Source organism: Populus alba, chromosome 1 (assembly GCF_005239225.2).
Source record: "Populus alba chromosome 1, ASM523922v2, whole genome shotgun sequence".
Classification (NCBI taxonomy): Eukaryota; Viridiplantae; Streptophyta; class Magnoliopsida; order Malpighiales; family Salicaceae; genus Populus; species Populus alba.
This window is the reverse complement of record NC_133284.1, coordinates 28,513,728-28,541,364: the sequence shown is the minus strand read 5'-3', so window position 1 is coordinate 28,541,364 and position 27,637 is coordinate 28,513,728. Positions and strand designations below refer to the sequence as shown.

The 27,637-nt window shown below is 31.5% G+C and overlaps 3 protein-coding genes across 3 annotated transcripts; 2 read left to right on the top strand and 1 right to left on the bottom strand.

The window, feature by feature from the left end:
• The first annotated feature begins 5,557 nt into the window (after positions 1-5,557).
• LOC118028013 (prefoldin subunit 2) lies at positions 5,558-7,108 on the top strand. Its single transcript, XM_035031515.2, has 3 exons — positions 5,558-5,751; positions 5,854-5,905; positions 6,428-7,108. The coding sequence occupies exon 3, from the start codon at positions 6,434-6,436 to the stop codon at positions 6,869-6,871; it is 438 nt and encodes a 145-aa protein (XP_034887406.1). The 5' UTR covers positions 5,558-5,751; positions 5,854-5,905; positions 6,428-6,433; the 3' UTR covers positions 6,872-7,108.
• On the bottom strand, positions 7,108-10,151 carry LOC118028012 (methyl-CpG-binding domain-containing protein 5). Its single transcript, XM_035031514.2, has 3 exons — positions 9,748-10,151; positions 7,968-8,090; positions 7,108-7,870 (listed from the first exon to the last, which is right to left on the bottom strand). Exons 1-3 carry the CDS (start codon positions 10,033-10,035, stop codon positions 7,637-7,639), a joined length of 645 nt encoding a protein of 214 aa, XP_034887405.1. The 5' UTR covers positions 10,036-10,151; the 3' UTR covers positions 7,108-7,636.
• Positions 10,152-23,705: 13,554 nt separating this feature from the next.
• LOC118028011 (glucan endo-1,3-beta-glucosidase) lies at positions 23,706-26,405 on the top strand. Its single transcript, XM_035031513.2, has 3 exons — positions 23,706-24,852; positions 25,734-26,034; positions 26,147-26,405. The coding sequence occupies exons 1-3, from the start codon at positions 23,815-23,817 to the stop codon at positions 26,290-26,292; spliced, it is 1,485 nt and encodes a 494-aa protein (XP_034887404.1). The 5' UTR covers positions 23,706-23,814; the 3' UTR covers positions 26,293-26,405.
• Positions 26,406-27,637: the final 1,232 nt, after the last annotated feature.

Here is a 27,637-nt window from a genome sequence, read left to right as displayed (position 1 = left end):
AAGGATACAGTTCCAGCAAAGATAATGAATAATCGAAGATTCTATCCTTATTTTAAGGTATGAAAACAATACCAATATTTTTATACATTAATTAATTACATCCAAAAGAAAAGGTTGTAAATTATGTTTTCATATTTATATAGGATTGTGTGGGAGCAATTGATGGTACCTATGTTTCTACAAATATTCCTGTTGAGATTCAAGAAAAGTTTCGAGGTCAAAAAGAAGGAATAACACAAAATGTTTTAGCAACTATAACTTTTGATTTGAAGTTTATATATGTTTTAGCTGGCTGGGAAGGAAGTGCTCATGATTCACGGGTTTTAGGTGATGTATTATCAAGATCTAATGGTCTAAAAATTCCAGAAGGTATATAATAAAGTATGTATTATATACAATAAACATATAAAATGTCTTATTACATAAAGATAGTAATAGGTTTTTTTTTTTTTAATTTGTAGGGAAATATTATCTTGGTGATGCTTGTTATGGTATTAAAAAAGGAATCATTTCTTCTTTTCGTGGAGTTCAGCATCACTTGAATGAGTTTACAGAACGATCACCAGAAAATGAAAAGGAGCTATTTAATTTTTTAGACTCGTCATTGAGAACCGCTATTGAGCGAGGGTTTGGTATTTTGAAGAGTTGTTTTAGATCAATTGATAGAAAATCTTTTTAGTCTTATGAAACACAAATAGATGTTGTGCTTGCATGTTGTATTATTCGTAATCACATAATGAGAGTTGATCCTAATAACTTTCTTATGGAAAAAATATGTTCGAAAAGCGAACCAATTAGACGAACAATCAACTTAAGTCAACAAGAGGAAAGGGAAAAGAATAGGAAATGGATAACAAAAAGAGAAATGATTGCATCAACCATGTGGAATGATTATAATACTAGAAGAAACTAGTAATTGAGTGTTAATTATATATGTTTGTTTTTATTGTGTCTTGGTTGAATTTGTATTATCTTTGTTATGTATTTAGAGTAGATGTTGACTTTATTATAAGTTCTTATGTATTTTATGTATTCTCTTTTAAATATTAATTGTAGTTTTTATATGAAATTTATTAAATCTATATATTATATGATTTTATTTTGTATAAATTTGTATTTTTTTTTTTGTAGAAATGAGTTTCACACAAAATAAAAAATGCAAGGGCAAGCACTTCATATGGTCTAAACCTATGTCTTACATGTTACTTGAGATATTAGCTGAGGAGGAACTTAAAGGAAGCAAATGTTCTTCCACCTTTAAAGCAGAATCTTTTGTTAAGGTGGCTATATAAATGAGTCAAAAGTTCAATGTGCAATGTGAGCCTAAGCATGTGGACAATCATCTCAAGATTGTGAAAAAAGAATGGGGAATAATAACCAAACTTAAAAATAAAAGTGGCTTTGGCTGGGATGATTGTTTGAAGATGATTACAGTTTCGAAAGATGTATATGATGAAGAAGTAAAGGTATGATAGATATTATACTCTTTGTAATTTTTATATTTACTTTTGTTTCTAAAATGTTATACAATGAACTAAAAAATTGCATATTCTAAACTTTATGAACAGACACATCCTAATCATGACAAGTATTTCAACAAAAAATTTGATATACATGAGGCAATGACAATTGTTGTTGGAAAAGACATGGTAACCGGAAATTATATCAAATCATATATTGATGTAAACTTGGAAGAGAACACTGAAGAGCAAACAATTTCAATTGAAAATGAAGGTGAATATGAAGAAACTTCTAAGGGAAAAGAAACATCTTCCTCTAGTAAACAAAAGAGGCAACATAGGAAGAGAAATCACATGTATGAAGATGATGGTATTGAAAAGTTGTCTAAACAGATTGGAGATGTAACATTTGCAATTCAAAGCCTCAGCAAAAATCAACTTGATGTTAATGCGTTGTATACGGAAGTGATGAAAATTGAAGGCTTTGATGAGATCACTCTTGGGGATGCATTTGATCATTTGGTCCAAAATGAAATGTTGGCAAAATCATTTAGGGCAAAAAATGCTAATTTGAGGAAAATTTGGGTTCAGAATTTTGTGAACCAACACTACTACAGGCCTGATTGCTAAGATGGTTTGACTATGTTCAAAATTTGGGTTCAGACTATTTTTGTTATTTGACAAGTATGTTTAGTTGTTTAATTCGGTATAGCATGTTTATGTTTGTAATTTGAACTAATATGTATGTATATGACATCGAAACTTAACATTTATGCATGACTATGTTTGATGTTAGATATTTATATTTATTTCTTGATGCTTATTTGATATATATTAAAGGGATATTAAAGGGATAATTGCCTTTACCCGTAAAAAAAAATTATTTATCCAAAAACCCCATCAAAATATTTTTGTATGTATTTATCTTTTAAAAATTCTTCATACCAAAAAACAAAAAACCCCAAATATATATCTCTTACCATAAACTAATTTGGCTTTCTTCATATGAAAAAAAAAAACTTATTTTAAGCTTTTAAAATTGAAAAAAAATATATTAATAGGTTTTACTTAAAAAATATTTCGCAAGCTTATTTCTCTATAATATGATATGACATATATAGTTATATTTTATAAAATAAGCTATGTATGAATATAGGATATAATAAAAAAAAATTCATCATTATACTTTTTAGATTTCATTCTTTTATTGTAAGTGATTAAATATATATTAAATATTTTATATATATTAGATAAACTTGAAAAAAAATTAATTCATTAATAAATTATTTTCCAGTTCATTTTCCATAACATAACCAAACACTGAAAAATGTTTTCCAGTTCATTTTCCATAACACTACCAAACATCAAAAAATACTTTTCCAGAATTCACTTTCCCCGAAATACACATTTCAAAAGGAAATAATTTTCCTGCAAACAAATAGAGTCTGCTCGTTAAAATAAATTATTGGATACATAAATGATTAATATCATTGATTATCTTGCATGTGGAAATAACGAGGGTGAGACATTTTCTTTTTTTATTTATTTTATTAAAAAAAGTTAATTGGACTTGAAATATCAATGTAATTTCATATCCATTAGCAATATTTGCTAGAATATTATAATCATGTTTTTGCCATTCCATTTAAAAAACTTAACATTGTTTTCAAGGACATTAAAGTATTTTTACATGTCTTATCTGTTATTTTTAAATATAATCGGGATATATAAATATTTTTTCATTTTAATTGCATAGTAAAACAATCAAAATACTACTTAAAGAAAAAAAAATAATTAAACATGGCATCAAGGGTTTTTTATTTTTATTTTCACAATGATTTTTTGGTTATTATAATTTAAGTTGAAGGGCATTTTGATATTTGTACAAATATAAAAAATAATAAACAATTAAAACGCACAATAAAACAACAAAAATACCCTAAAAAAAATGTAAGCCTAAGGTCAATGGATGTTTTTGGTTTTTCACAAAGTTTTTATTTGTAATTATAAATTTAGCTTAGAAAAATTCTGTATTTGACTAAATAAAAAAACAAACAAAAAGATGGGCGTGCATATAGCACACCCGAGGACGCGTTTATACCCTTCAGGCGGAGCATGTGTTGCTTCTAGTGTCCAAAAATATTCTTTCGCCGTGTTTTTAGAAATGTCATTGTGTCTTTTTTTTTTTTAGTGCAGTGCATGTTAGTGGTGGTGATCCAATTTGATGTCAATGAATTTTTTTTTTATTTATTCTCATTCCCTGAAAGTTACATGTTGACCTCTTGATTGTTGGTGTTTCAATTATAATGCTTATTCTTTTAATTTTTATTTTGTGGTCTTGGCCCTTTTGCAGGAATTTTATCTATTTTTAATTTTATTATTCAATCCCAATTTACTAAATATTATATTCTCCAATGCGGTCCTCATTCTTTGAATTTCTATTTTTTTTTCCTTTAACCTTTTGTAAATGTTTTAATGATTTCAATTTTATCCTTTAATTCAAATTGATGATATTATATTTTTCAATTTGTTCTTTATAGTTTTGGTTTCTAATTTTTTTATTGATCTTTATGTAAAAGTTATTATTCCTTTCAATCTCACCTTTTTATTGCAACATTATTTTTATTTTCTTATGTCAATCTACATCATCTTCTCTCAAAATTTTGTTATTGTCCTTTTACTAAATTGATTTTTTTTTTTCAATTTCACCATTCAATTCAATATAAGATTTATTTTATACTTTTATTTTTACCCTCTTTCTTTTAATTTTATTTTTTAAAAATTATTTTGTATAATTAATTTTTTTAATTTAATTGATTGAAAATTAGACTTTATGTTTTTTTTTTAAGATCGGGTGCTTCAGGTTTAATAACTCATGTCACAAGTTTGAAAAGTTAACATGAATTTTTTTAAAAAAAAATTTAATTCCTTTTATTTTTTATCTAATTATTTTAATCACATAATTTATATCAAGGGTTTGAAAAAAATATTATGGAATGACTTGATTCTAACCAACTTGATTACAAGTTTATAACAATGGTCTTTTATTTTCTTTTTTATCCCATTTTGACAATGAACAACGTTTTTTTACATAAAAATTAGTTTGACCCCTACAGTAAAGCTTGGATATCAAAACTAGTTTTATCATATTTTTATTAGGATGAAAATTCAACATGTATTGAGTTACACCTGAAAATTTTAACATTTATTAAAAAATTTAATACCAGGTTGAAAAAAATACATATAAGAGGAAAGTTTTTCCACTAAATACTTTGAATTATAATTTATTGACATAAGTTTATCATGACTTGTTTTTTTTAATCTAATAGAAAGCTCTTACTATAAGCTTTAATTTATGATGTATATTGAATATATTTTTATAATATATAAAATCTTTAAAATAAAAAAAAGTCATTTTTTTAATGTCATATCAACCCATATTAATGTCATTCAAGTAATTCAAAAGTTTAAATTCTTTATTATTATTTTATTTAATTCTATTTTTTAATAAAATTATAAAATCAAAAGATACTCTAATATTCTTTAAAAAATCAAGAACAATTGCAATTTTAAATTTTATAAGTGTCGAAAAAATTATATATATTATATATTTCTTATAAAAAAATATTATTATTTTTTATTTTATTTTCAGGATATAAATATTCTAATTTTATTTTTAATGAATAAAAATAAATTTAAAAATTACTAACATGTTAGAAAAAAGACGCTATAAAATTATACAAAATTTAGATTAAACATTTTTATAGGTGCAAGATCTATTAATAATTATTTTCAATAAAACATAATTATAATAACTATAATAATACATAAAAGAATTATAATAATATAATCAAATAATTAAAAAATTAATCATATAAAGAATTATTAAATAAACAAAATTGTGCCTCTTCAAAATAAAAGGCATGCAAACTCTATACAACTTGGAAAATAGTAAAAATATCTTTAACTACGTTTTTTTTTTTCATATATGTATTTTTTTAAAAAAATAAAATTTAAAAAATGAGTAGTAAAATAATATTTTCTTGCGCTCTATAAAATTTTGGAATTCAATATCTGTTTTGCTCGAAAAAGAAGAAGAAGAAAATATATTTGGTGGGAAAGATACTCTTATATGAAAAGGGCAGAACAGTGATTTCAAATCTTTCGGCGAGTCCAGGGTTGAGCAAGAGTACGGCGTCTCAAACTCCCAATCTAGTGAAACAGTAGTGCCGTTGGGCTATTTTCTCCTCGCTTCCGCTCTCGCTTCCATTGTCAGGCCAAATTATTGGAGGTTGTTCTCTCTCTCTTAACTTACTTTGATTTCCGTAATTTTTTTTTTTTTAACCTCAAAGCATCAACATCACTTGCTTATTTCTTCTCAATCTGATTTCAGGTAAAATCGGTGATCTGCTTTCATCTTCCACCAGATCGGAGTCCAATACAAAGTAAAAGCTCTAAATCCTTTTCCGTTACTTGAACTTTTTATTTGCAATTAAAGTATTAGCATGTGATTGCTCGCGAGATCAAAATAATACTAGATGTTCATCTATTTGGTGGGCCTAGCTAGCGCTATCCATGGTTTGTTTTGCAATATTTACAGTTGGGATTTGTGTGAAATCATCAATTAAAGCCATGTCTACCCTTCAGTTACAAGGAAACATGTTGTAAAATTGTTGGTTATTTTATGCTCGACTCCTTGAGAAAATTTAGGGATTGAAGTTTTGATTATTTTTTAACTAAATGGAGCGTGTCATTGAATTATTTGCTTGCTTATTAGTAGTATCCATCTCTGGCCCTTTTGTGATATTCTTTTAGACTCAGAGAACAATCCTTAGGTATAGATGGAGATGACCATTATGGATCTGTGGCAAATTTTAGATGGAGCACTTGTCAAATTGTTGGCCAATGATGTTAATGCGACGAGTGGGTTCTGTTTCTTCTGAATCTATATATTTTTTCCTTTGCAGAGAATCATGGCAGAAGTTGATCCAAAGGAACCGATAAATGAGCAAGCAGTTGTGAATATGTACAATGCTATGCGGGCTGAACTAAACCAGATTTACTCAAAAATAACCGAACTTGAGATGGATGCAAGTGAGCATTCATTGGTTATCAATGCGATCCAACCGCTTGATCAATCTAGACGTTGCTACCGGATGATTGGAGGTGTGCTGGTAGAGAGGACCGTGAAAGAGGTCCTGCCTGCTGTCCAGCGCAATAAAGAGGGGATCGAGGAGGTTATTGCGAGGCTTAATGAGGCTGCTGTAAGGAAGAAAAAGGAAATTGCTGATTTTGAAGAGAAGTACAAGATCAGGATAAGAAAGGCTGATAGCGAGGTAAAGGATGATAGTAGCAAGAAGGAGGGTTCTTCTCAGGGAGTCCTTGTGGGTCCTGCAGGTTCAAGTGAATGAGAAATCTTGTACTCTTTCCACACCCTTCAAAGTTTAGCAGACCTGTTTTGATGAAGTTACATTCATCTGTTTTCTTATGGTGTCCTACCTGTTGGGCAAGGCGTTTGTTGATCATAGCTGTAGACTAGTTGATATGAATGAACCTGGGATCGTGTCTGATCCTTTTTGAACGATAGAGCACCTAATTGTGGTCATCGTTTAAACATTAGCTAAAGAAAACGCTTTGATTTTTCTTAAGACTTGCAGTGAGTGATCAGGCATTCGTGACTATTTAGTTCCTTCAGTGTGGTCTCGGTTAAAACTTATAATTAATTGTCATTATTGGTTTTTCCGATTGAATTTGTTGATAAAATAGCGCAGGCTGCTTAAATACCCTGGTAGATGAATTTGTATCTAAATTTAAAATTTTTTTTTTATTTTTTTTATTTGTTAATATTGATATACAAAAGCATTATTTTAATATATTTTTAAATAAAAATTGAAACTTTTATTGTATTGGCAAACAGTATCACATACGGAAGCCCATTTACAAGAAGTAACCTGTGGAAAAATCTCCTAGTTGAATTTCTGTTACATCAAAATTGTCCGGATCAATTTGAGAAGCTATCTGAATTGCTGCGGCACGGAGCTAGACCGGGTGAATTCGATAAACAAAAAGATGTAAAATATGTGGCCAAAAAAAAAAAAGGTGAAAGGAGACAGCTAGTCTCTGTGAAACTGTGCCCTTCATTACATTGCAGGCTGCGTTCTACATGCTATCAAGTTTCAATGCTTTCTGTAACCATGACTGCTAGTCGTCATAGATGCAAATGTAAAATCCCACTGTTCCTTGTCATATAGAGGCACTTTTTTACCATCAATGAAGGGAGTCCAGGTATCTTCGTTTGCTTCTGTAAGAAACCATTCGGTCCGATCAGGAACATTAAAAGAATCAAAGTTCCATGCAAAATTTATGTTTGCACCAGACTTGTTTTTACTACTCTTGGAATTCTCTGCAGACTATCAAAATCATACAAGTTAGTTCAGAGGAAAAAAAGATGTTAAAAGATAAATGGAAGGGCCAATCCTTTTGTCTGAACAGAGATTTCTTTCTCACATTAGTATCAGCACCAACGTTCTCTGTCGCTTTGCCCCTCTTCTTCAAAGTTCCAGTTTCCAAATAATATTGCACTTCTTTCTTAGACCTGAACCGACGACCTGAGACAGGCTCAATGTAGTACTGCATGCAAAAGAGAACATTTACTTAATGCTTGAAATTTTACTATCGAATGATATAATCAATTTCTTAAAATAGTAATTTTGATACAGTTTTTCCTCTCTTTTACCATAAGACTTCTACTCTAAGAAATCACAAACACGGATTAAAACCACAGCATAGCTGTATTTCAGAATTTACATGTCATGTGATGAAATCATAACACTGGATCTAGCCATGCAATAAGAGTAATTAAAACTAAAAGGATCTCATATAATAAAAGACCATAGCAAAATCTAATCACTCTCAAAATGCTTCTTCACCTTAAGAGTAGCATAACTCTGAATTCTTAATTTCGGCCAAGCATGCTTAAGTTCGTTCAAGAAACAGAAACAGATTGATTATTTCAATCATGTCATGTCTACAAGCGTGTAATTCCTCCCCCCCCCCCCCCCAAGTAGGCAGCTTGGGGAACAATTCTAACCATAAACAATTGTTAGAAAAAAACTTTATAAATGGAGTTTTGTTTCTCTTTCTTTCTTTCTTTTGTTTTTTCAGTGTGCAGGAAGGCATCTGAATCTAGCAATATCTTACATTTAGTAGAAGAAGAGCTAAATGATTGGAGATTGTGATTTTTGTACAAGAAAAAAGGACTCGTGGGATGTATATACTTATAGCAGTATTTTGGGGTTTTTAAAAGGAATAAATTCAGAAAGTAATCTGATGAGAAGATAAATTCTCAATTCTTTAACGAGTGTTCGGGTTAAACACAACACTTTTGGCAATTGACACACTGAATAAGACTGCTTTGCTAATGAAGAATTCTAGAGTTTTATAGATCATTAATCTTGTATATTGTTTATTAGTTGTATAGATAGTGCATTTGGTAGTTTCTTTTACTCCCCTGAATATCTGGGAACCCTCATCCCCTATATTAGCACATTCTTTTCCTTTATTTTAGTGGGGGAAAGAGCTAAAAAGCTCAAACATGATACACACATCCCGGATCCTAAACATAGAGGGCTACTGACAGCATTTGATGACTAAGGAAGAAGACCATGTCTCATGTCGAGCACATATTGATAGGCTCAAACAGACATGAATAATACCTATTGTTCCTTAAATACATGAATGTAGCTGTTCAAAGTGGCTATATATCCAACACTAAAATCCCATTTCAATTTGACCCAACCCAGGTTTTGACAAACACTCCATAGCGCCCCTAAACAGCATTACGAAAACCCTTAAATCTACAATACCCATGCATTTGCCTAATCTATGTTTTTATATTAGCTGCAAGCATTGAATGTTCTAACGCCTAACGGATTTAATCCAGTGAATGATGTAGAAAAAATAAAAATCTATAATTGCTTCAATGTTTGAAAATTAAGTTTTACCACAAATTATCCGCTCTAAACTCTACTTGTTAACTATATGTCAATTTTTTTTTTTAAATATATTGCTATAAATTAATGATTTTACTATAATATGATCTGTTCTAAGATATACAATAAACAGTATCAGAACGCAAATATTTGGAAGTTAGCAGCTGAGCCAATAAAAAAAAAAAAATTCATAACCAAAGATTAAGCAAGGATTAATACATTAATCACACCAGAAAAGAGGAACATAATTTTAAAAAGAAAATGTTCAGATTAATTGAGAAGGAATTACAACTAACCTTATCTCTGGTGCCAGCTGTCGCACCAGAGGTCCGAACCCGATCTTCAACAACCCATCCCGGCGGCAACCAGCTCGTAACAACGTCCGTTTCCGATAATCTTCTCTTCTCTCGAACAGGAGTCACCGGTTGTTGATTGCCTTTGTCGTTCGTTCTGTTTAGGGTTTCATCGGCGGTGGAGTGCTTGTTAGGGTCGATAGAGGAGCCGTTTTGAAGAAGGGGATCATCTGATTTGGGTCCAGGCCGGTTCATGCCCGGAACTTGAGCCGAAGTCGCGGTGTCTGACATGGAACAAGCTCGGATTGTTTGAATTTTTGACCTTTTCTACTCGGAACCCTGAAGGAACTAGTTCGTACTATTTCCTGGTATAACTACTTTATTTTGGGTAAAAATTAAAAAAAGCTGAAACTAAAGGTTCACTCCCAGCTAGCTCAAATAATGGGCTTGAGCAAACAATCCGCCACAAGTCTTGATACAAGGCCCGTATCCAGACATGACAGACCCAGCAAAGTCAGCGCAAAATCTTTGAGAATGTTTGGATGTGAGGTACCTTGTGTTTTTTTTAGTAAAAAACATATTTTTATAGCTTTTGAAGGTGTGGTTTGTGTTTAAAATGTATTGTACCTTTTAAAAAAAACCACCACACTTCCAAGCCAAACACCCTCTTTATCATGATTCTATCCACAGCATATGAGATACAAAAGCTGAAAATCACCAACTCTGTAAATCAAATCAATTGAATATATGTCCTTAATATAGTGTTATGGGTTGGATACTGATGGTGACTAACTAGAGGGAATCTAGTTATAAAAATGGTAGGTTAGTTGAAGGGAAGGAATAAGAGTGTTACCCCTTAATGTTCAGCTATTGAAACTGAGCGTGGAGGTAGTAGGATAAATATGTTTGTTAGTTTCCTGAATTCTCAGAGGTCATAATGTTTTCATTTTTATTTTTCTTTGATACCTTCAAGCAGTCTGTTACACATACACAAAGTCACTTTACCTTTTAAAGAGTTCTAGAAACTTTGAGAAGGAATGACCAAAACGGTGCATACAATTGAAAGGAAAGAACCTATTTAGCTAGATAAAACGGTGTGTAAGGAAACAACTATTTTAGTTTGAATTTAAATAACGAGTTTCTTCTTCTTCGTCTTCTTCAGCTGGTAGCAATTGCCCCTTTTGAGTTCGACCTTGTCCTCAAGGTTGAATTGTGGAAACCTCAACTTCAATTCATCGGTGTATTACCAAGTTGCATCAACATGTGGGAGACCACCCAATGAACTAGGACTTGAGTGACCGCCTGGTTCTTATGTCTTGTCATTTGTCTTTCTAATATGGTTCTTGGTTGTAGGTAATGAGTTTGAGGAAATATTAAAGGAGCGCCTTGCACTGTATGATTACCTACATGTTTCTTAAGATGGGATATGTGGAACACGGGGTGGATTAGTGTTGTAAGAGGCAAATCGAGCTTCTAAGCCACTCTTCCTACTTTGGCTATCACTTGGTAAGGCCTGTAATATTTTGCAGCTATTTTTTGTGAGAATTTATGTATAGCTGATTGTTGTTTGTAAGGTTGTAGCTTGAGATAGACGTAGTTTTTAACCTTGAAACTTCTATCACTTCCTTTTCTATTTGCCATCGTGGTTATTCTATTCTGAGTATTTTGGAGATGAGTCCTGATCCTTTTAACCCCTTCTTTCTTAGTAGATAAATATTCATCCATTAAATCCACTGATGAGTCCTTAGGAAAGTTGTGAATGTGTATCGACGGAGGAAACCCGTATAATACTTCATAAGGTGTCATCTTGGTAGCGGAATGATAGTTAGTCTTGTACCACAATTTAACTAAGGGTAGCCATTGTGCCCACTAATTAGGGCAGTCCCCAGTCATACACCTCAAATGGTGTTCTATGCACTTGTTGAATAACTTTTTTCTGGTTGTTAGTTTGTGGGTGATATGCCAATGAGTAGTGTAGATTAACCCCTTGAAAGTTGAACAATTCCTTTCAAAATCTACTTAGAAACACTGGGTGTTTGTCACAAGTTATAGAAGCTAGTAGCCTATGCAGTTTGTATACATTGTTCATGAATAGTTTGGCCATCCCGAAAGCAGAGTAAGGATGGCTTAGGGCTATGTAATGCGTGTATTTGCTAAAGCGATCCACTATTACCATGATGACATCCTTTCTGATTTGGAAGGCCTTCTACAAAATCCATACTGATGTTAATGAATGGGGCAAATGGAATGGCTAATGGTTATAAAAGTCCAGGATTAGCCATATTTTCGTGTTTTTTCCTTTGATAGGTGTTGTATTCTCTGACATATTGTCTAATGTGTTTTTGTTGCTCTTTCTAATAAAATAGACCCCCTACTGTTTTAGAGGTCACTATCATTCCTGAATGTCCGCCTATAGTTGAGTTGTGAAGTATAAAAATAAGCTTGTTTCTCAATTCTGAGTTACTGCCTACAACCACTTTTTTTTTTTTTTAGATGATCATTCACCCAGGTATAGTGAGGATGAGAACTAGATGACAATTGTAGATCCTTAATAATAGCTTGGATAGTAGGATCTCCACATACGACTTCTTAATTTCACCCATTAAATTGGTTCAAATAGTAGAAATGGTTAGGGCATAGATTTCTTTATTGGGAATCCTAAAGATGGCATCCGCTAGTTCATTCTCCCTTCATTATTTGTATTCTATATCGTAGTTATAACCTAACAATTTGACCAGTCATAGATGTTGCGCATGAGTCATCATTTTATAATGTAAGAGGTACTTTATGCTTATGTGATTAAAATGTGAATCTTGAAGTTTTATTCTCATAAATAGTGTTTCCATTTAGTAATAACATGCAAGATTGACCAACATTTCTCTCTCGTAGATCAATATTACTTATTTTTTTGACCCTAAGGACTTGATTATGAAAGCAATGAGATGTCTTTCTTGCATAAGAATTTCTCCTGCCCTTGTCAATGACGCATTTGTCTCCATTATAAATAGTTTGTTAAAGTCTGACAGAGCTAAGAGTTGAGTACTGGTCATTAATTCTTTCAATTAATTGAATGCCTTTGTGGCCTCCTCATTCCACCCCTTAACATCCTTATTTAGTAGTTGAGTTAATGGCATATATATGTTGTCATAACCTTTAACAAACTTGCTGTAATAACCTTTAACAAACTTGCTGTAATAACCTGTTAACCAAAGGAATCCACTTAACTGCTTTAATTTTTTAGGCAAGGGCCAATCTATAATGGCTTGTATCTTGTAAGGATTAGTAGTTACTCCTTACTTCTAGATGATGTGGCATAAATACTCTACTTACTTACTATAAAAGAAGGATTTACTAGTCTTTGCCACTAATTGGTGTCCTCTTAACAATTTAAGGATAGTAGTTAGGTGTTTGTAATGGTCAGTAAGGGTTTGAATATACACCAATATATTATAAAAAAAAATACCAAGATAAACATCCTTAACTGCTCTCTGAAAATTTCATTCATTTGACTCTAAAATATGGTTGAAGCATTTGTTAGCCCGAAAGGCATAACCAACAATTCATAGTGGCCACTATGTGTTCTGAAAGCTATCTTAAATTCTTCCCCTAAGGCCATTTGGATATAATGATAATTAGATCTAAGATCGATCTTGGAAAAAATAGCAGCCCTTATTAATTTTTCTAGCAGCTCCTCAATAATTAGGATAAGGTATTTATCCTTAATGGTAAGCTTGTTCAAAACTCTATAGTTTACACATATTCTCCATGTGGAGTCGTTTTACTTGACAAGGATCACCGGGGAAGCAACCGGGGAAGCAAATGGGTTGTTGTTAGTTCTGATGATTTTAGCCTCCAACATCTTCTTCACCATACTCTCTAGAGTGTTTTTTTATGGGCCTATATATTTGTAGGGTCACAATTTTATTGTCTCATTACCTTTAGTCAAAGGAATCCTGTAATCATGGGTTTTAGGTGGTGGCAACCTTTTTGGTTCCTGAAACAAGTCTTGGTAAACTGTCAAGATACTTTGCAAGTGAACATCCTCACAACCTTGGGACTGAGGTAGAGTAGCCGAGGATCCAGTGACAAAACCATTATCATTCTCTACCATCTGCAGGTTACATAAATGATAGCTAGCTACTTGATTGTGGCTCCCCATTAGAGAACTTAGTTGTTCTAGTTCAATGGTTTGTAACTCGGGTGGATTCTCACCTTTAAATAGTACCTTTTCCTCTTACCAATTGAATGACATCCACAAGTATTTGTAATTACATAATATGTCTCCTAACAAGGATAATCATTGTATAACCAACACCATCTCATAATTACTCAGCTCAATAATAAACACATCTACCATGAAACTTATCCCTTGTATCTTCCACCTGAGTCCCTTGCATATGGACTTATAAATTATCTTTTCATCATTGGTTGTTTACATAATCATTGGCTTAATAGTAGTTAACTGAAACTAGAGTTTAAGGGCCACAACAGAGTTGAGGAAATTATAGGTGCTCCCCGAATCAATCAAAATGCACATTGTCATCCTGTTCACCTTTCTAGTTACCTTTATGGTATTGAGTTCCACTATGCTTTCTAATGCATCTAGTGAGATGTGTGGTGTCAATTATTTTGCCTTAAATCCCTCTTTAGAAACCTTATCCTCTGTGAATCCTTCATCATCTTCCACTGCACTTAGAGAATACAAGCTTTTATTTTGACATTTATGTCCAGGGATGAACTTTTCATTACACCAAAAACTCAACCCTTTCAGCCTTATTTTTTCAAACTCTTGGTTTTTGATAGATTTTGTGGGTTTTATAAGTGTTTTTAGAAGGGGTATTATTCCAGTGGGTAGAGTTTGGTTTTGTTATGGTAGTATAAAGGATTATAAGGTTCTTTATGGGATTTAGTGGAGGAGAGTGGGTAATCTAGTGAGGTTGCTGGGTTTGAAGGTAGAAGATTTCTTAGTGAAGCTAGGAGATGTCCTATAGGCAAGAGTGTTGGCTTGTAACCTGGCTAGATTATAAGCATGTTTAAGGGTTTTGGGTTCTAATATTTTCATTGTGTTTTTTATTTATAATTCCATACCTCCTATAAAGATAACCAAATATTGTTTTTCACTGATCTCTGCTTTATTCCACAGGATATCGAAGTTTTGAATGTATTCCTCTAGGTCCTAAAATTGTTTTTATTCCATTGAACTCCTTAAATGGATCCTATTGCCCTTCAAACCTATAATAGATAGCTTTTACATATTCTTTCCAAGTCGCCCTTTGGTTTCCCAAGCTTCTTAAAAAAAAATTGATGCTAGTAAAGAGTGATACCATCTAAATAATAGGATGTTATTTGTAGTTTTCTAGAGTAAGCAATGTCTTTAATCTTAAAATATTGTGTGCACTTGTATAGCCACTTGTGCACATCTTTGACATTGAATATTGGAAAAAAGTGTTTGGGTTTGTGTACCTTATAGGATGGTATTCTTTCTTCTTGTAAGAACTTGTTTTTAGAATCTATTCCTTCCATGCTCAAGGCTTATTTGTCTTTGCCTTGACTCAAACTATCTGGAATTTGAGAGTCTTTTGCAGAGTGAATTCCATCTGTTGTGCCATGGTACCCATCATGCTTTTAATGTCTTTGATTTGAGCCCTCTAGTTTTCAATGGTTTGATTTAGTTTTGAATTTTGTCCTTTTAATAAGCCCGCCAACATCTTATACTTCTAGCTACTCTCATACTTGACGGTTGCAATGGAGTCCTTGATACGTTTGAAATCTGTTGCTCTTGTGTCTGGTGCCATGATAAACATTCAAGGATTGTCTGCTTTGATACCACTTACTATATGTGGGATATTAATGGTGTCTACCTGGAGTGAATCTAGTGATAAGAATTGTAGGTTAACTGAAGGGAAGGGATTAGAGTATTGCCCCTTAATGTTTAGCCATTGAAACTGAGCGTGAAGGTAGTAGGACGAGTATTTTTTTAGTTTTCTAAATTCTTGGAGGTCATAAGTTTATCATTTTTTTTTCTTGGATACCTTTAGGTAGTTTGGTACACGCTCATATATATAGCCACTCCACTTTTTAAAAAGTTCCAGGAACTTTGAGAATGAATGACCAAAATGGTGAATACAATTGAAAAGAAATATCATATTTAGCTAGATAAAATGGTACACTTTGACTATAATTGAAACGGTGCGTAAAGAGCTTATAATGACTATTTTAGTTTGAATTTAAAGAATAAATTTCTTCTTCTTCAGGTTGTAGCGTATAGTTTTAGTTTTATAGCATATACCAATGACAATGTGTAACATATTGTTTCATTTCTCATTAAAAAAAAAAAGACTAATGTTTATTAAATATAATTTAAAACTTATTAATTCCTAAACAATGTATGAATCATTTTTTCATTATTTTTCTATAAGTATAAATATAACATCCTAAATAACATAGAATAAGTTTTTCAAAAACACTCATAAACTATATGTTACTTTATTCATACTTTATTTTGCTTATTAAAACAAAAAAAAATATAATGTTAATGTTAATGTTACTTTATCAAGCTAAAAATTAGTGGAATCTCCATAAAATATTTTTTCATTCATGCATCTTATCTATTAATGTAATATAAATAGTCTTTTATTTAAAAGCACTATTTTTATTAAATAATTTTGAAATATTAAAATAAAAATAATAGCTATGGTAAAACAATATCCAATTTTCATAATATCAAAGTATAAATATTAGTGTCTAATACCCAATGACTTATCAACTTTTATTTTCCTTTAAAGTTTCAAAAGAGTTTTATGGGAAGTGAAAAAACTTCAAATCAATATAATTGGACTTAGGATTTTTTAGTTAATAATCTTAGACGGTGTTACCTGCAAAAAACACTTCGATAGCCAAGTAAATATAATGTTTTAAAGGTGTTGTTTTCTTGTAGAGAGAAAAGATTATTGCAAGTAGTAAGTGAGAGGAGAATAATTTAAAATCCCTTTTCTTATTACTTTACCTTTTTTTATATAACCCGAGGAGTAGTATTTGAAAATTATAGGAGTAACTTTTTAGGTAACTTTATTAGTTATAGCCACGTTGTACAAACTAAAGGTGAAGTGTAGTGTATAATGTTGACATGAATAATAATGAACTACAAAGAAAAATGATAAAGAGAAGGAGATGATTGTTCAAAAGAACCGAGCTCAAGGTAGGCTCAGTTAAGTTTGGTTTGACTGAGGTTAAACCAAAAAAAAAAATGTTAACCTGAACCTAAAATGAGTTTGGTTGGGTTCGGCTTGATCTGATCAAACTGACCCAAGAGCAAAGAATCAAGCCTAAAAAAAGGCTTGGTTTGGGTTTGACTTGGTCAAATCAACCGAATAGAAGATTTTAGGTTTGGTTTAATCACGGTCAAACCAACTCAACACTATTCAAACCAAGCCTTAATTTGGGCTCAGTTTGACCATGGTCAAACCGATCCATCATTATTTGAACTGCGTCTAAAAATAGGCTCGGTTTGAGTTTGGTTTGATATGGTCAAATCAACTTAATACTATTTGAATTGAGCTAAAAAATATGCTCTGTTTGACTTGATGAAAACAAATATAAGAGGAGATATTGGGTTCAACATAACCTAATCAAGCCTAACTTAAATTTAGGCTTGCTTTAACTGTGGTCAAACCGATCTAATAATATTTAAATCGACCCTAAAAATAGGCTATGTTGTTCTTTATTTGACCTGGTTAAACCAAGCTAATGTATTTTGCACAAATTCATATCATAATTTTTCTTATTCTTTTTAACTTGTATCATCATTTACCTCTCAATTAATTTTTTAACGTTAGATTGAAAAATTAACTTATAAAAAGTAATGTGGGAATCATAAATGATAAAGCAAAGCATACCAAACAAAATGATGGTTGACATGTGATCCTGTAAAAATATTGTTGGTAGATGTTACACGATTCACATGTAAGGTGGAGCCAAACCTAGTCATGAGTGAAGTGGAGAGAAAGCAACATGAGACAATGCCAAGTGATTTGTTAGATGTGAACATTGTTTTATTTATGTGAATAATTTGAATACACTATAAATATCAGTTGTTTTTCAACACAATATAGAACTTACCAATTTTGAAAATCTTCCTAACCTATTTACTTCTTTGTTGACGGTGGTTTCATCTCATGTGAGAAAGACTTTTTCTCTTATTGTTTCTTTTGATTTTAAAAATGTCAAAGAAGGTTACTCGTTAGCTTAAATAAAACTTTGGCAATAGAGATTAAGCTAGTGAAAGTGGTGAGACTAATCCATTTGTTGTTAGTTATGGCGGGGAATAAGGTTCTTCTCAAGGTGGTGGGAAGAATCCTTCTTCTAGATCTCTATCAACTCATACCATTCTCATCAATTACTTGTATGTTAGTGCGATTAACCTTAAATACATTATTAAGATAAACATAAGAATTCCAACCAGTTATAAGGTTAGGGTTCCTCTTTCTAATGATAGAATAAACAAAGTACATGTTGCTCCTAACTGGGAGTTAGAGATAACTTATCCTCTATATATGTTTAAATTTAGGCATTCATTACCTTTATATGGTTTTGTAAAGGAGGTTTTTGAATATTAGAATTTGTGTTTAAGTCAGTTACATCCTAGTGGTTGAATGTTATTGGTAGCCTTTGATAAAGATGTAAGATTTAGGGGTCAGGTTTCTATTATGAGACTGTTTAGGTTTTGTTGTATCTTATCAGATTCCTTTAAGGGTAAGAAATATGTGGCTTGGTTTTATACCTTTTTTATGAGAAGGAACCAAAATCTTTTAAATGATATGTTTAAAGCTAAATCACTTTCAATAAAAAAAAATAAAGATATGAGTGGGTAGAGATTAGTTATAAAGGGTCGACAATCTCTTTAAACAATGTATATGGGTGTTTCTCAGTTTGGAATGTAACTAGTGAAAATGACACAACTTCTGTTCTAAGTCCTTATGAGATGAATTTACTTTAAAAAACTTCTTATTAACCATCAATATCATATCTTTCAGTTAGCTAAATGATTATCTTTAAAGGAAAGTTTATATGGTATGAATACTAACCATTTCTTGTATTTTCAAACTGTTCCAATCTTGTGCTCATGTATTTTGTGTGATATTGTAAGTGGTTCAGGAAACTCACAAAGAGCCCAAAAATATTCTTCACCTCCAAGCTATTCTACATTAACAGGGGAGGAGGAAGCATCAAATGAGAAAGAGTAGGAGAAAAAGGAAGATGCCTAAGAAGAGGTTGAAGATTCTAAGAAGAAGGTTGAAATGGATGTCGAGCCCTCTAGAATAAATAAAGGGAATAATGCTATAATAGATTCAACAATGATTATATATGTTTTTGCAATAAAAGTAGAAAGAGTATTGATTCTTGTACACCTTCTCTAAGTCCTCTTTTTAATCATGTACCATCAGTACAAGCAAGTCCTGTTCTAATTTTTCATGAAGCTGATTTACTTGATTCGAGACAAAGCAACATCATTATTGATATTAGTTCTGGTTTTATGGTGTTTACTAGTGGTAGCTTTGGATTATATCGTTTTCTCCAACTAAGGTAGGGAACCGACCTATTTTTCTATTGAATCTTAACAGCACAAAGAGGGCAGCCAAGAGTGCTTTATTTGGCGAAACCCTCCCAGTTTTGGATCAACAGGATAGAGCAATACACTATTTTGTTAGGATGTCTCAATTTTCACGAGACATAGAGCAAATTAAAGATTGTGGTTTATCCGTTTATATCAACTCCCAACTAAAAAGTGTTTTTTAGAATTTCTAGGCACCATCAAATATTATAAAGAGATGAGAGGAAGAGAGTAATCAAATATGTAGCTTGTTAGGAGTAATCAAATATGTAGCCAACACTCAGGGTGAGATCAATATGCTTAAGGTTAGTTAGTAAAAAGCCAAAAAAAAAAAAAATTAAAAGTTTAAAGACCTTTTACAACCTTGCTTTTAAAGAAAAAGATCAATTTAATACTAATCTTAAATCCATTCATGTATAAGCTATAAAGTATATAGGAGTGGTGGTGGAGTGTAAGAGAAAGATTGTTGAATTAGATAAGATTGTTAGGATAAACACAATGTATTGCTTGATATCCAATAGAGATTTGATAAGACTCGAGCTGAATGTGAACGCTGAAAATCTAAAAATTTAAGCTTTTAAATTCCTTTGGGAAATACTGAAGCCTTTTCAACTATTTATCTTAGGTCACCAAGGTATAATACTTTACTAGGAGATTAACTAATCAATGAAATAGAGAATCTTTATTTTTAGAACATGGTTAAGAACTGTACTGTTGATTTCTCTTATATATTTATGGAGGTCCATGACTTTGAAACTCAACATCCTCACAAGGCTCAAGTTGATTCTCAAGGTCACTATCTTTCTAAATCTCCTCCAATTGATGTGAATGAAAAAAAGACCTTAAGACTTTTTTTTTTTATGATGATATTTTTTTATTAATAAAAAAGAGAACTTATCCACTTTCAACATGTTTATAGTATTAAGAGAAGTAATAAATGATCAATATCAATTATTAAACCAAAGCTAAAACTTGGGTCTTGCCAAACCAAGAAGAATAATAATCATTGAGACAAATTAACTTAGAAAATATTTCAATCAATCGAGCCAAGACTAAACCTAATTAGGTTTGGAAAAATCCAAATTAAGAAAGTATAGAGAAAATGTAAAAAAGTGATAACTTAGAGAAAAATAACATGAACATAAGTTAACTTGGAGAAAATAACCTAGTTTTGGTTAGCCAAAGCAAACCGAGCGTATTTGGTTCGGTTAAACCCAAATTTGAAAAGTATCAAAGAAGTGTGGAGAAAATCCAAACATGTTAATTTGAAAAAATTATATTAAAATGGAGACGTTGAATATACCTTTACCTTGTAGATTTAACTAAAGAAATAATTATTTGGTGAGGAAGACATATATAGCCATTTTCAGCTTTATTAACTAAAAATTCACATATTTGTAAACGTAATCCTGGATCATATTCTAGAGTTGTAATGTCAAATATTTGACCATGATCCGATTTCTTGAGACATCATATTTTCATAACTAGAAGGTTTAGAATTTGTTATCCTTATTTTTTAAAAAAATAAACCAATACCTTTATATTTTTTTTTGGTTTTAATCATTACCAGACATCATAAAGATCTTAAATATAATGAAAGTTATATCTAAATTATAATACAATCATTAATATAATAAAAATTAAAAATATTACAACAATTACCAAACAACAATTTTAATTTTCAACAACCATTTCATGCAATTCATCAAACCAATAAGATTTTAGCAAATTATAAATACTTTAATTTGTTGTTTTCTAAACTAAAATAAACTAAATAGAAAGTTCAATTAAATATTGGAACAAAAGGAGCCTCTCATACCAATATTGTATAGTTAGGAATAAATTGCAAGAAAGACTTGTTAATTAAGTTCACAAAAAATATATTAAAAAGCTAAATTTAATAAATTGTAATTAGCATCTTTCAAAAAATCATTTTTAAATGTGATCAAAGTACTTACTGATCATGTGATTTGAGAATAAAACCCATTTTTGTTTTTGGTATTTTGTTACTATTTTCTAATTCAAGTGGCAGTTAAATGCTTATCACTTTAATTTAACAATGAACAACTACAAGTAATATTCATCATTACTAAAGGAAAAAGATGCAATAAACATTTATCTTGGAATATAATCATACCTCTCATTTTATTCCGTTTATATGTTCCTTCTAATCAGTGTCTAGAGGCAATGAGAGGTGATGAGGGGTTTGCCGATTACTTTGGTTTGTTATTGTCACTCTATTATTGATTGTGGTGGTTAGTGACTTAGTGGTATGATGCTAGTAAAAGGAAGGGACTGGTGAGGGAAGTGCCACGGTGTAAAGATAAAAACTTACCTTTAAAGTTCTTCTTTTTTTTAAATCTACCTGGGCTATAGCTTGAGCGACCCTCTACTTGAATTCTTCTTTGTTGTAGCCACGTTGTATAGGCTAAAGGTAAAGCATAAATGTTGGTATGGTATATAATATCAACATGAATAATAATGAACTACATAAAAAGATAAAAAAATAAATGGAAAAGACTATTCAAAAGAACCAAGCTCAAGGTAGGCTTGATTAAGCTTGGTTTGACTGAGCTTAAATCAAACACAAAAAAGAAGTAAATCCAAACCTAAAATGAGGTCAACTGGATTTAGTTTGATATGATCAAACTAACCTGAAAGTAAAGAACTTAGCTAAAAATAAAAGGCTTGGTTTGGACCTAATTTGATCAGGCCAAATCAACCTAATAAGAGATTTTGGGGTTGGTTTGACCTGGTCATACAAGCTTTGTATCATTTGAACCAAGCCAAAAAATATGTTTAGTTAATTTTAGTTTTACCTAGTTAAATTAAGAAAATATATTTCACATAAATTCATATTATTTTTTTTTTCCTTTTAACCCGCATCATCTATATATAAAAAAATATATAATGAACATTAAGCTCTTATTATTTTTACTTTAATCACTCATGCTAATGACTTGTTTATTTCTCACACCCAAAATACTTTCTATACACAATTCTACAACGTGGTATCCATGAAATGCCTCGTATGATTATTTTGAGACCTTGGGTCTAACTTTTTATATCCATGTTATTTTACAATATAAATCATAAATAAAGATAAGGTCTTGACGTCTTCAAATCTTCAACATATAAACTGTAACCTTATTTTCCATGTTTAAAAGACCCAACTTGATAAAAATGTGCTAATATCGCTCCCATTTAATTTTAACATATGCTAGACACGCGTATCCCAAGTATAATAGTCTAAAATAATAAATTGAAGCAAGTGAAAAATGATAGTCTTTACCAACAAAATCATTTTTCAAATCCACAACACAAGCCTGAAACTTGCATACTAAAAGTCTTGACCTTGAAATAAAGTTAAAAGTCTCGAAAATGTAATTAAAAAGCCTATAAATCTTCAAAATTTGATGAAAAATCTCGAGTCGCTAGTTGAGATAGAGATAATTTCAGATCAACATCTTATTATGAATATTTTTGCCAAATTATCTAGAAAAATAACGCTGTGCACAAGCTAAAGATAGTTGTGAAAAATCCTCGCCTTGGAAATCTTGTCTTGAAAACAGATTTTGATTTTGATTTCAATGTGTAAAACCACAGGCACCAAGTTCGAAGTTTCGCATCTTTGAATTATTGGCTTCTCCGCGTGATAAGGCAGCAACTAGGAACTAATATCCTATTTGTTTTTACATTTAAAAGGTTTTCTAAAAAGTTTAAATTTTTTATTTTAAATTAATTTTTTTTTAGTATTTTTTTTTTTTTTATTATTATAAAAAATAAATTTTAAAATATAAAAAATATTATTTAAATATATTTATAAATAAAAAATATTTTAAACACCGTAAATAGACAATTCCTTAGGGTTTGTTTAGAAGTGTAATTGTAATTGTTTTTTAAAATGTTTTTCACTTAAAAATATATTAAAATAATATTTTATTTTATTTTTAAATTATTTTTATATTAATATATCAAAATAATTTTTAAAAAATAAAAAAAATTGTTTTTTAAAATTTTTAAAATATTTTATGTCTGAGAATTCTGGACCATTTATAATTGAAGTGTTCTGGCTGCATCTGCTCAAGATCAATGCAAAGATTTCCTTGTATTAGAGTCAGTCTACCAGCTTTGTCGATCCTACCCTACAAATGAGTTCCAGACAGGGAGTGATCCATGTCCGTTTACACGCTCGGCGCTTTTTAACGGTTACCACAATTTAAGAGCATGGTCATAAAATTTCTTAAATTTTTTTTTTTAAAATTTTTAAATAATTTATTTTTAAAATTATTTTAATATATTATTAGAAAAAATAAATTTAAAAAACCAATATAAAAAAACAACCTCAGTACACTAACTTCCAGAAACAGCAAAACTGGCTAGTCACTCTACTTTACCAAAGCCAGCTCAACTCTCAATCTCCGCTCACTGAATGCTTCACTTTCTCAGCTCAAAAAAAAATGGCAAAATCTCGCACTCTTTTCCTGCTCTTATTCACTCTCTACTACCACTTCAGCTCCAGCTCCGCCGCCTACACAGTTGGTGTTAACTACGGGACCGTAGCAAACAACCTTCCTTCACCATCCCAAGTAGCCAGCTTCCTTAAAACTCAAACCACCATAGACCGGGTCAAGATCTTTGACACCAACCCGGACATTCTCCGCGCCTTTGCCAACACTGGAATCTCAGTAACTGTCACCGTCGGCAACGGCGACATCCCTTCTCTTGCCAAACTCCCTGCTGCCCAATCTTGGATCGCCGCTAATATCTTACCATTCCATCCTCAAACATCCATCAAATACATTGCAGTAGGAAACGAGGTCCTTGCCACTTCCGACAAAGTTCTAATAGCACACACTTTGCCTGCTATGAAAGCCCTGACATCAGCACTTGAACTTGCTAATATCACTACTATTCACGTCGCGACTCCTCACTCTTTAGGTATATTATCCTCATCTGAACCTCCCAGTACGGGCCGGTTTCGAAAAGGGTACGATCAAAGAATTTTTGCTCCGTTCCTCGATTATCACCGCAAGACAAAGTCTCCTTTCATGGTTAATCCATACCCCTATTTTGGATTCAAGGCAGAGACTTTAAACTACGCGTTGTTTAAGCCAAACAGCGGAGTTTTTGACCCGGCGACGGGAAACAATTACACCAACATGTTCGATGCTCAGCTTGATGCGGTTTATTCGGCGATGAAGAGGTTGGGTTATGGCGATGTTGACATTGTGGTGGCGGAAACGGGTTGGCCGTCCGTGGGTGACCCGAATCAACCTGGTGTCAGCATGGAGAACGCGATCTCGTACAACAAGAACCTCGTGAAGCACGTGAATTCAGGAAAAGGAACGCCTCTGATGCCTAATAGAACTTTCGAGACTTACGTTTTCTCTTTGTTTAACGAGAATCTTAAACCCTCGGTTTCAGAGAGGAATTTCGGGTTGTTCAAGCCGGATCTTACCCCGGTTTATGATGTCGGAGTTTTACGCAATGACAAGGTAATTTCTAAAACTTCATCTTTACTCCTTTTATTTACTGGAAAGTGGAAACAAAACATCAATTGAGGTAATTAATTTCTCTTCGCTGCTCTTTAATGGCTTTAATTAATTACAGCCGGATGATTTCCTCACTTAATTCACCACTAAAAATTCATTATTACTCCTTTAATGGTAGGTTGAGAGTTTTATTTTATTTCTGGGTAATAATAACGTGTAAGAGATTCAGAATGGGATGCGTTTTGGCTAAACGCCACTGGGCTGTCCGTGCTGACGGTTGTTTTTAAAGTATTTTTTATAATATATAAAAATGATATTTTTTAAAATTATTCTTTATATTATTATATAAAACAATTTAAAAATAAAAAAATTAAATTTTATTGAAACTCCAGTAAAAATACACAGCTAGAAACAGGTCTAGGTGGAAGTTGATTTTTTAAGTGAAGATCTGACACTTTGCAGCTTTTGTGCTGTGAGTTGTGAGGACTAGTGTCCTGTGACTTAACTATTCGTTGTTGGGTTTGATAATGGTTCAAGTATTTTCTTTAAAATAAATATATATATATATATATATATATATATATATATATAACTGAGTATTTTCTGGTTCAACTTAATGTCTTGTATTCTAAAAACCTCTGAAATGAGTCTTGGTTTTGAAGTTAACTTCTTTGTTAAGACTTTAAAAGGCAATAATTCATGCCCTTTATGCTTTTTTTATTTTTATTTTTTATGAAAGGAATATATTATTTTGAATTATTTTGGTGAAGCACTTTAGGCAAATATAATATAATATCATATATGCTGCTTAGTGCGCTCAAGATTTTAAATTTTGAATTGGGATTCCATCATGACCGTGTGGTCTGTTCTCTTGCACGTCGCAGGCACTGGCTCCGACACCCGGTACGGCAGCGGATGCCCCGTCATCGTCTAGTCCCGGGAGGGAGAGGCAGTGGTGCGTGCCAAAATCAGACGCCAGTGATGACGCGTTACAGAAGAACATCGATTACGTGTGTAGCAATGGAGTTGATTGCAAGCCCATACAACAAGGGGGGCCTTGCTTTGTCCCTGATACTGTGAAGTCACATGCATCATATGCAATGAATGCCTTCTATCAGGCCTCTGGTCGTCATGACTTCGACTGTGATTTCAACAACACTGGAGTGCTCACCTCCATTGACCCTAGTAAGCTTTCTTGGCCTTTTTCCTCACCTCGTTGAAAATAAAAAATAAAAAATAAACCACTCTGATTTGTGTGGCTGAAAACTGTCTTGTGTGACGTATTTTGTGGTGGAAGGTTACGAGGCGTGTGATTATCCGTTCGATGGGCTAAAGTTGCAGCAAAAGTCGGTCGCGGGAATCTCGAGGAGATTGTACTGCACCGTTGTAGAGATTCTTATGGTGGCTTCTGGCTTGATATTTGTCCACTTTTTTCTTTTTTAGTATGGAGGAGCCGCTTATTTCTTGCCTTGTAGTGGGCTTAAATGGTGGTTGGGCTGTTGGCCTTTCATTTCTTTTTGGGCTTTAATTGGATGGGTGGGTTCACTATTATTTGATCCGGTATGGCGAGACGATATATCTTTTTGCCCTAGTTAAACCAAAACAAAAGAGATCGGTTTAAGTATACGATTCTCTTAAAAAATTTAGTAGATAAAAAATTCATGATATTAAAAAAAATAAAAATCTATGGATTCAATGTTGCTAAAATTTATGATATGTATTGAGTACAGGTTCAAGGAAAACATTCTTCATTAAAAAAATAGAAACCAGTTTCTATGGATTTTAATTAAAAAAAGGAAAAATTCCAAAAATAAAAATTAACTTGGCTTTTTTTTTTTCTTTTAGTATGGGAAGTAAAAAAATTGATTAAACCGATAAAACTAGAAAAAAAATAACTGAAAAAATCAAGCTATGAAAAAAACTGATTAAAAATTAAAAAAAACCAGATTGAATCCTAAACAAAAAAAACTAGAAAAAAATCAAGTCAAACTAAAAAGAAATAGAGTCAAATTGAAACCAGTCTGTTTAAATGAGGTATGTTTAAATCAGTTTTGGTTTGGTTTTAGTTTTTTTTTTAAAAAAATTTAATTTGATTCTTTTTTAATAAATATTAAATCGAATTAAAAATGATTAAAATATACGAGGATGCTTAATTTTGTGACGGAGAGGTAGTATTTTATGGTGTTTGAGTAAAGTATTTAACATAAATGGAAAGAAAATTGAATATATATCAACCTTTGGGATTGGACAAGACTGGTGTGTGATATTATGGATGCTAAACAAAATTTTGAATGATTTTATTTTGTTTTTGTCCCTTGCGTTTTGTTCAGTAACTTTTTTAAAGAAATTGACGTATGTCAATTTCGTTGTAAAGGACCGCATTAAAAACATTGCATGACGAATTAAGATATCTCAATCGAAATATTAGAGGCTCGATCAAAGTAATATTTAAACGAATACAAGAGCTGATGCAGACCAAGTTGGAAAATAAAGAGTATTTAGGAATTGTTAATGGTTATTTTTTAAAAATAATTTTTTTAAAAAATATATTAAAATAATATATATTTTTTAAAATTTATTTTTTGATATTATTATATCAAAATAAACTAAAACTATAAATAATTAATTATTTTTTTATAAAAATAAATAAATTTTAATGCACATCTGTTTGAGCCGCACTTCCAAGCAATTGATTTTTAAATTGATTTGTAGGAGAAATAGTTAAATTAGAAGTTTCTAGGGATGCTTAGGTATGAATTTAAGAATATAATAATTGTTGTTTTTAAAG

Excerpts from the sequence above, each read along its gene's own strand:
- LOC118028013 (XM_035031515.2), top strand. The coding sequence starts at position 6,434 with ATGGCAGAAGTTGATCCAAAGGAACCGATAAATGAGCAAGCAGTTGTG.
- LOC118028012 (XM_035031514.2), bottom strand. The coding sequence starts at position 10,035 with ATGTCAGACACCGCGACTTCGGCTCAAGTTCCGGGCATGAACCGGCCT. Across the intron at positions 8,091-9,747 it reads CAGCTGGCACCAGAGATAAG|TACTACATTGAGCCTGTCTC; the intron begins GTTAGTTGTAAT and ends TTTTGCATGCAG. Across the intron at positions 7,871-7,967 it reads ACGTTGGTGCTGATACTAAT|TCTGCAGAGAATTCCAAGAG; the intron begins GTGAGAAAGAAA and ends TGATTTTGATAG.
- LOC118028011 (XM_035031513.2), top strand. The coding sequence starts at position 23,815 with ATGGCAAAATCTCGCACTCTTTTCCTGCTCTTATTCACTCTCTACTAC. Across the intron at positions 24,853-25,733 it reads GAGTTTTACGCAATGACAAG|GCACTGGCTCCGACACCCGG; the intron begins GTAATTTCTAAA and ends TGCACGTCGCAG. Across the intron at positions 26,035-26,146 it reads GCTCACCTCCATTGACCCTA|GTTACGAGGCGTGTGATTAT; the intron begins GTAAGCTTTCTT and ends TTGTGGTGGAAG.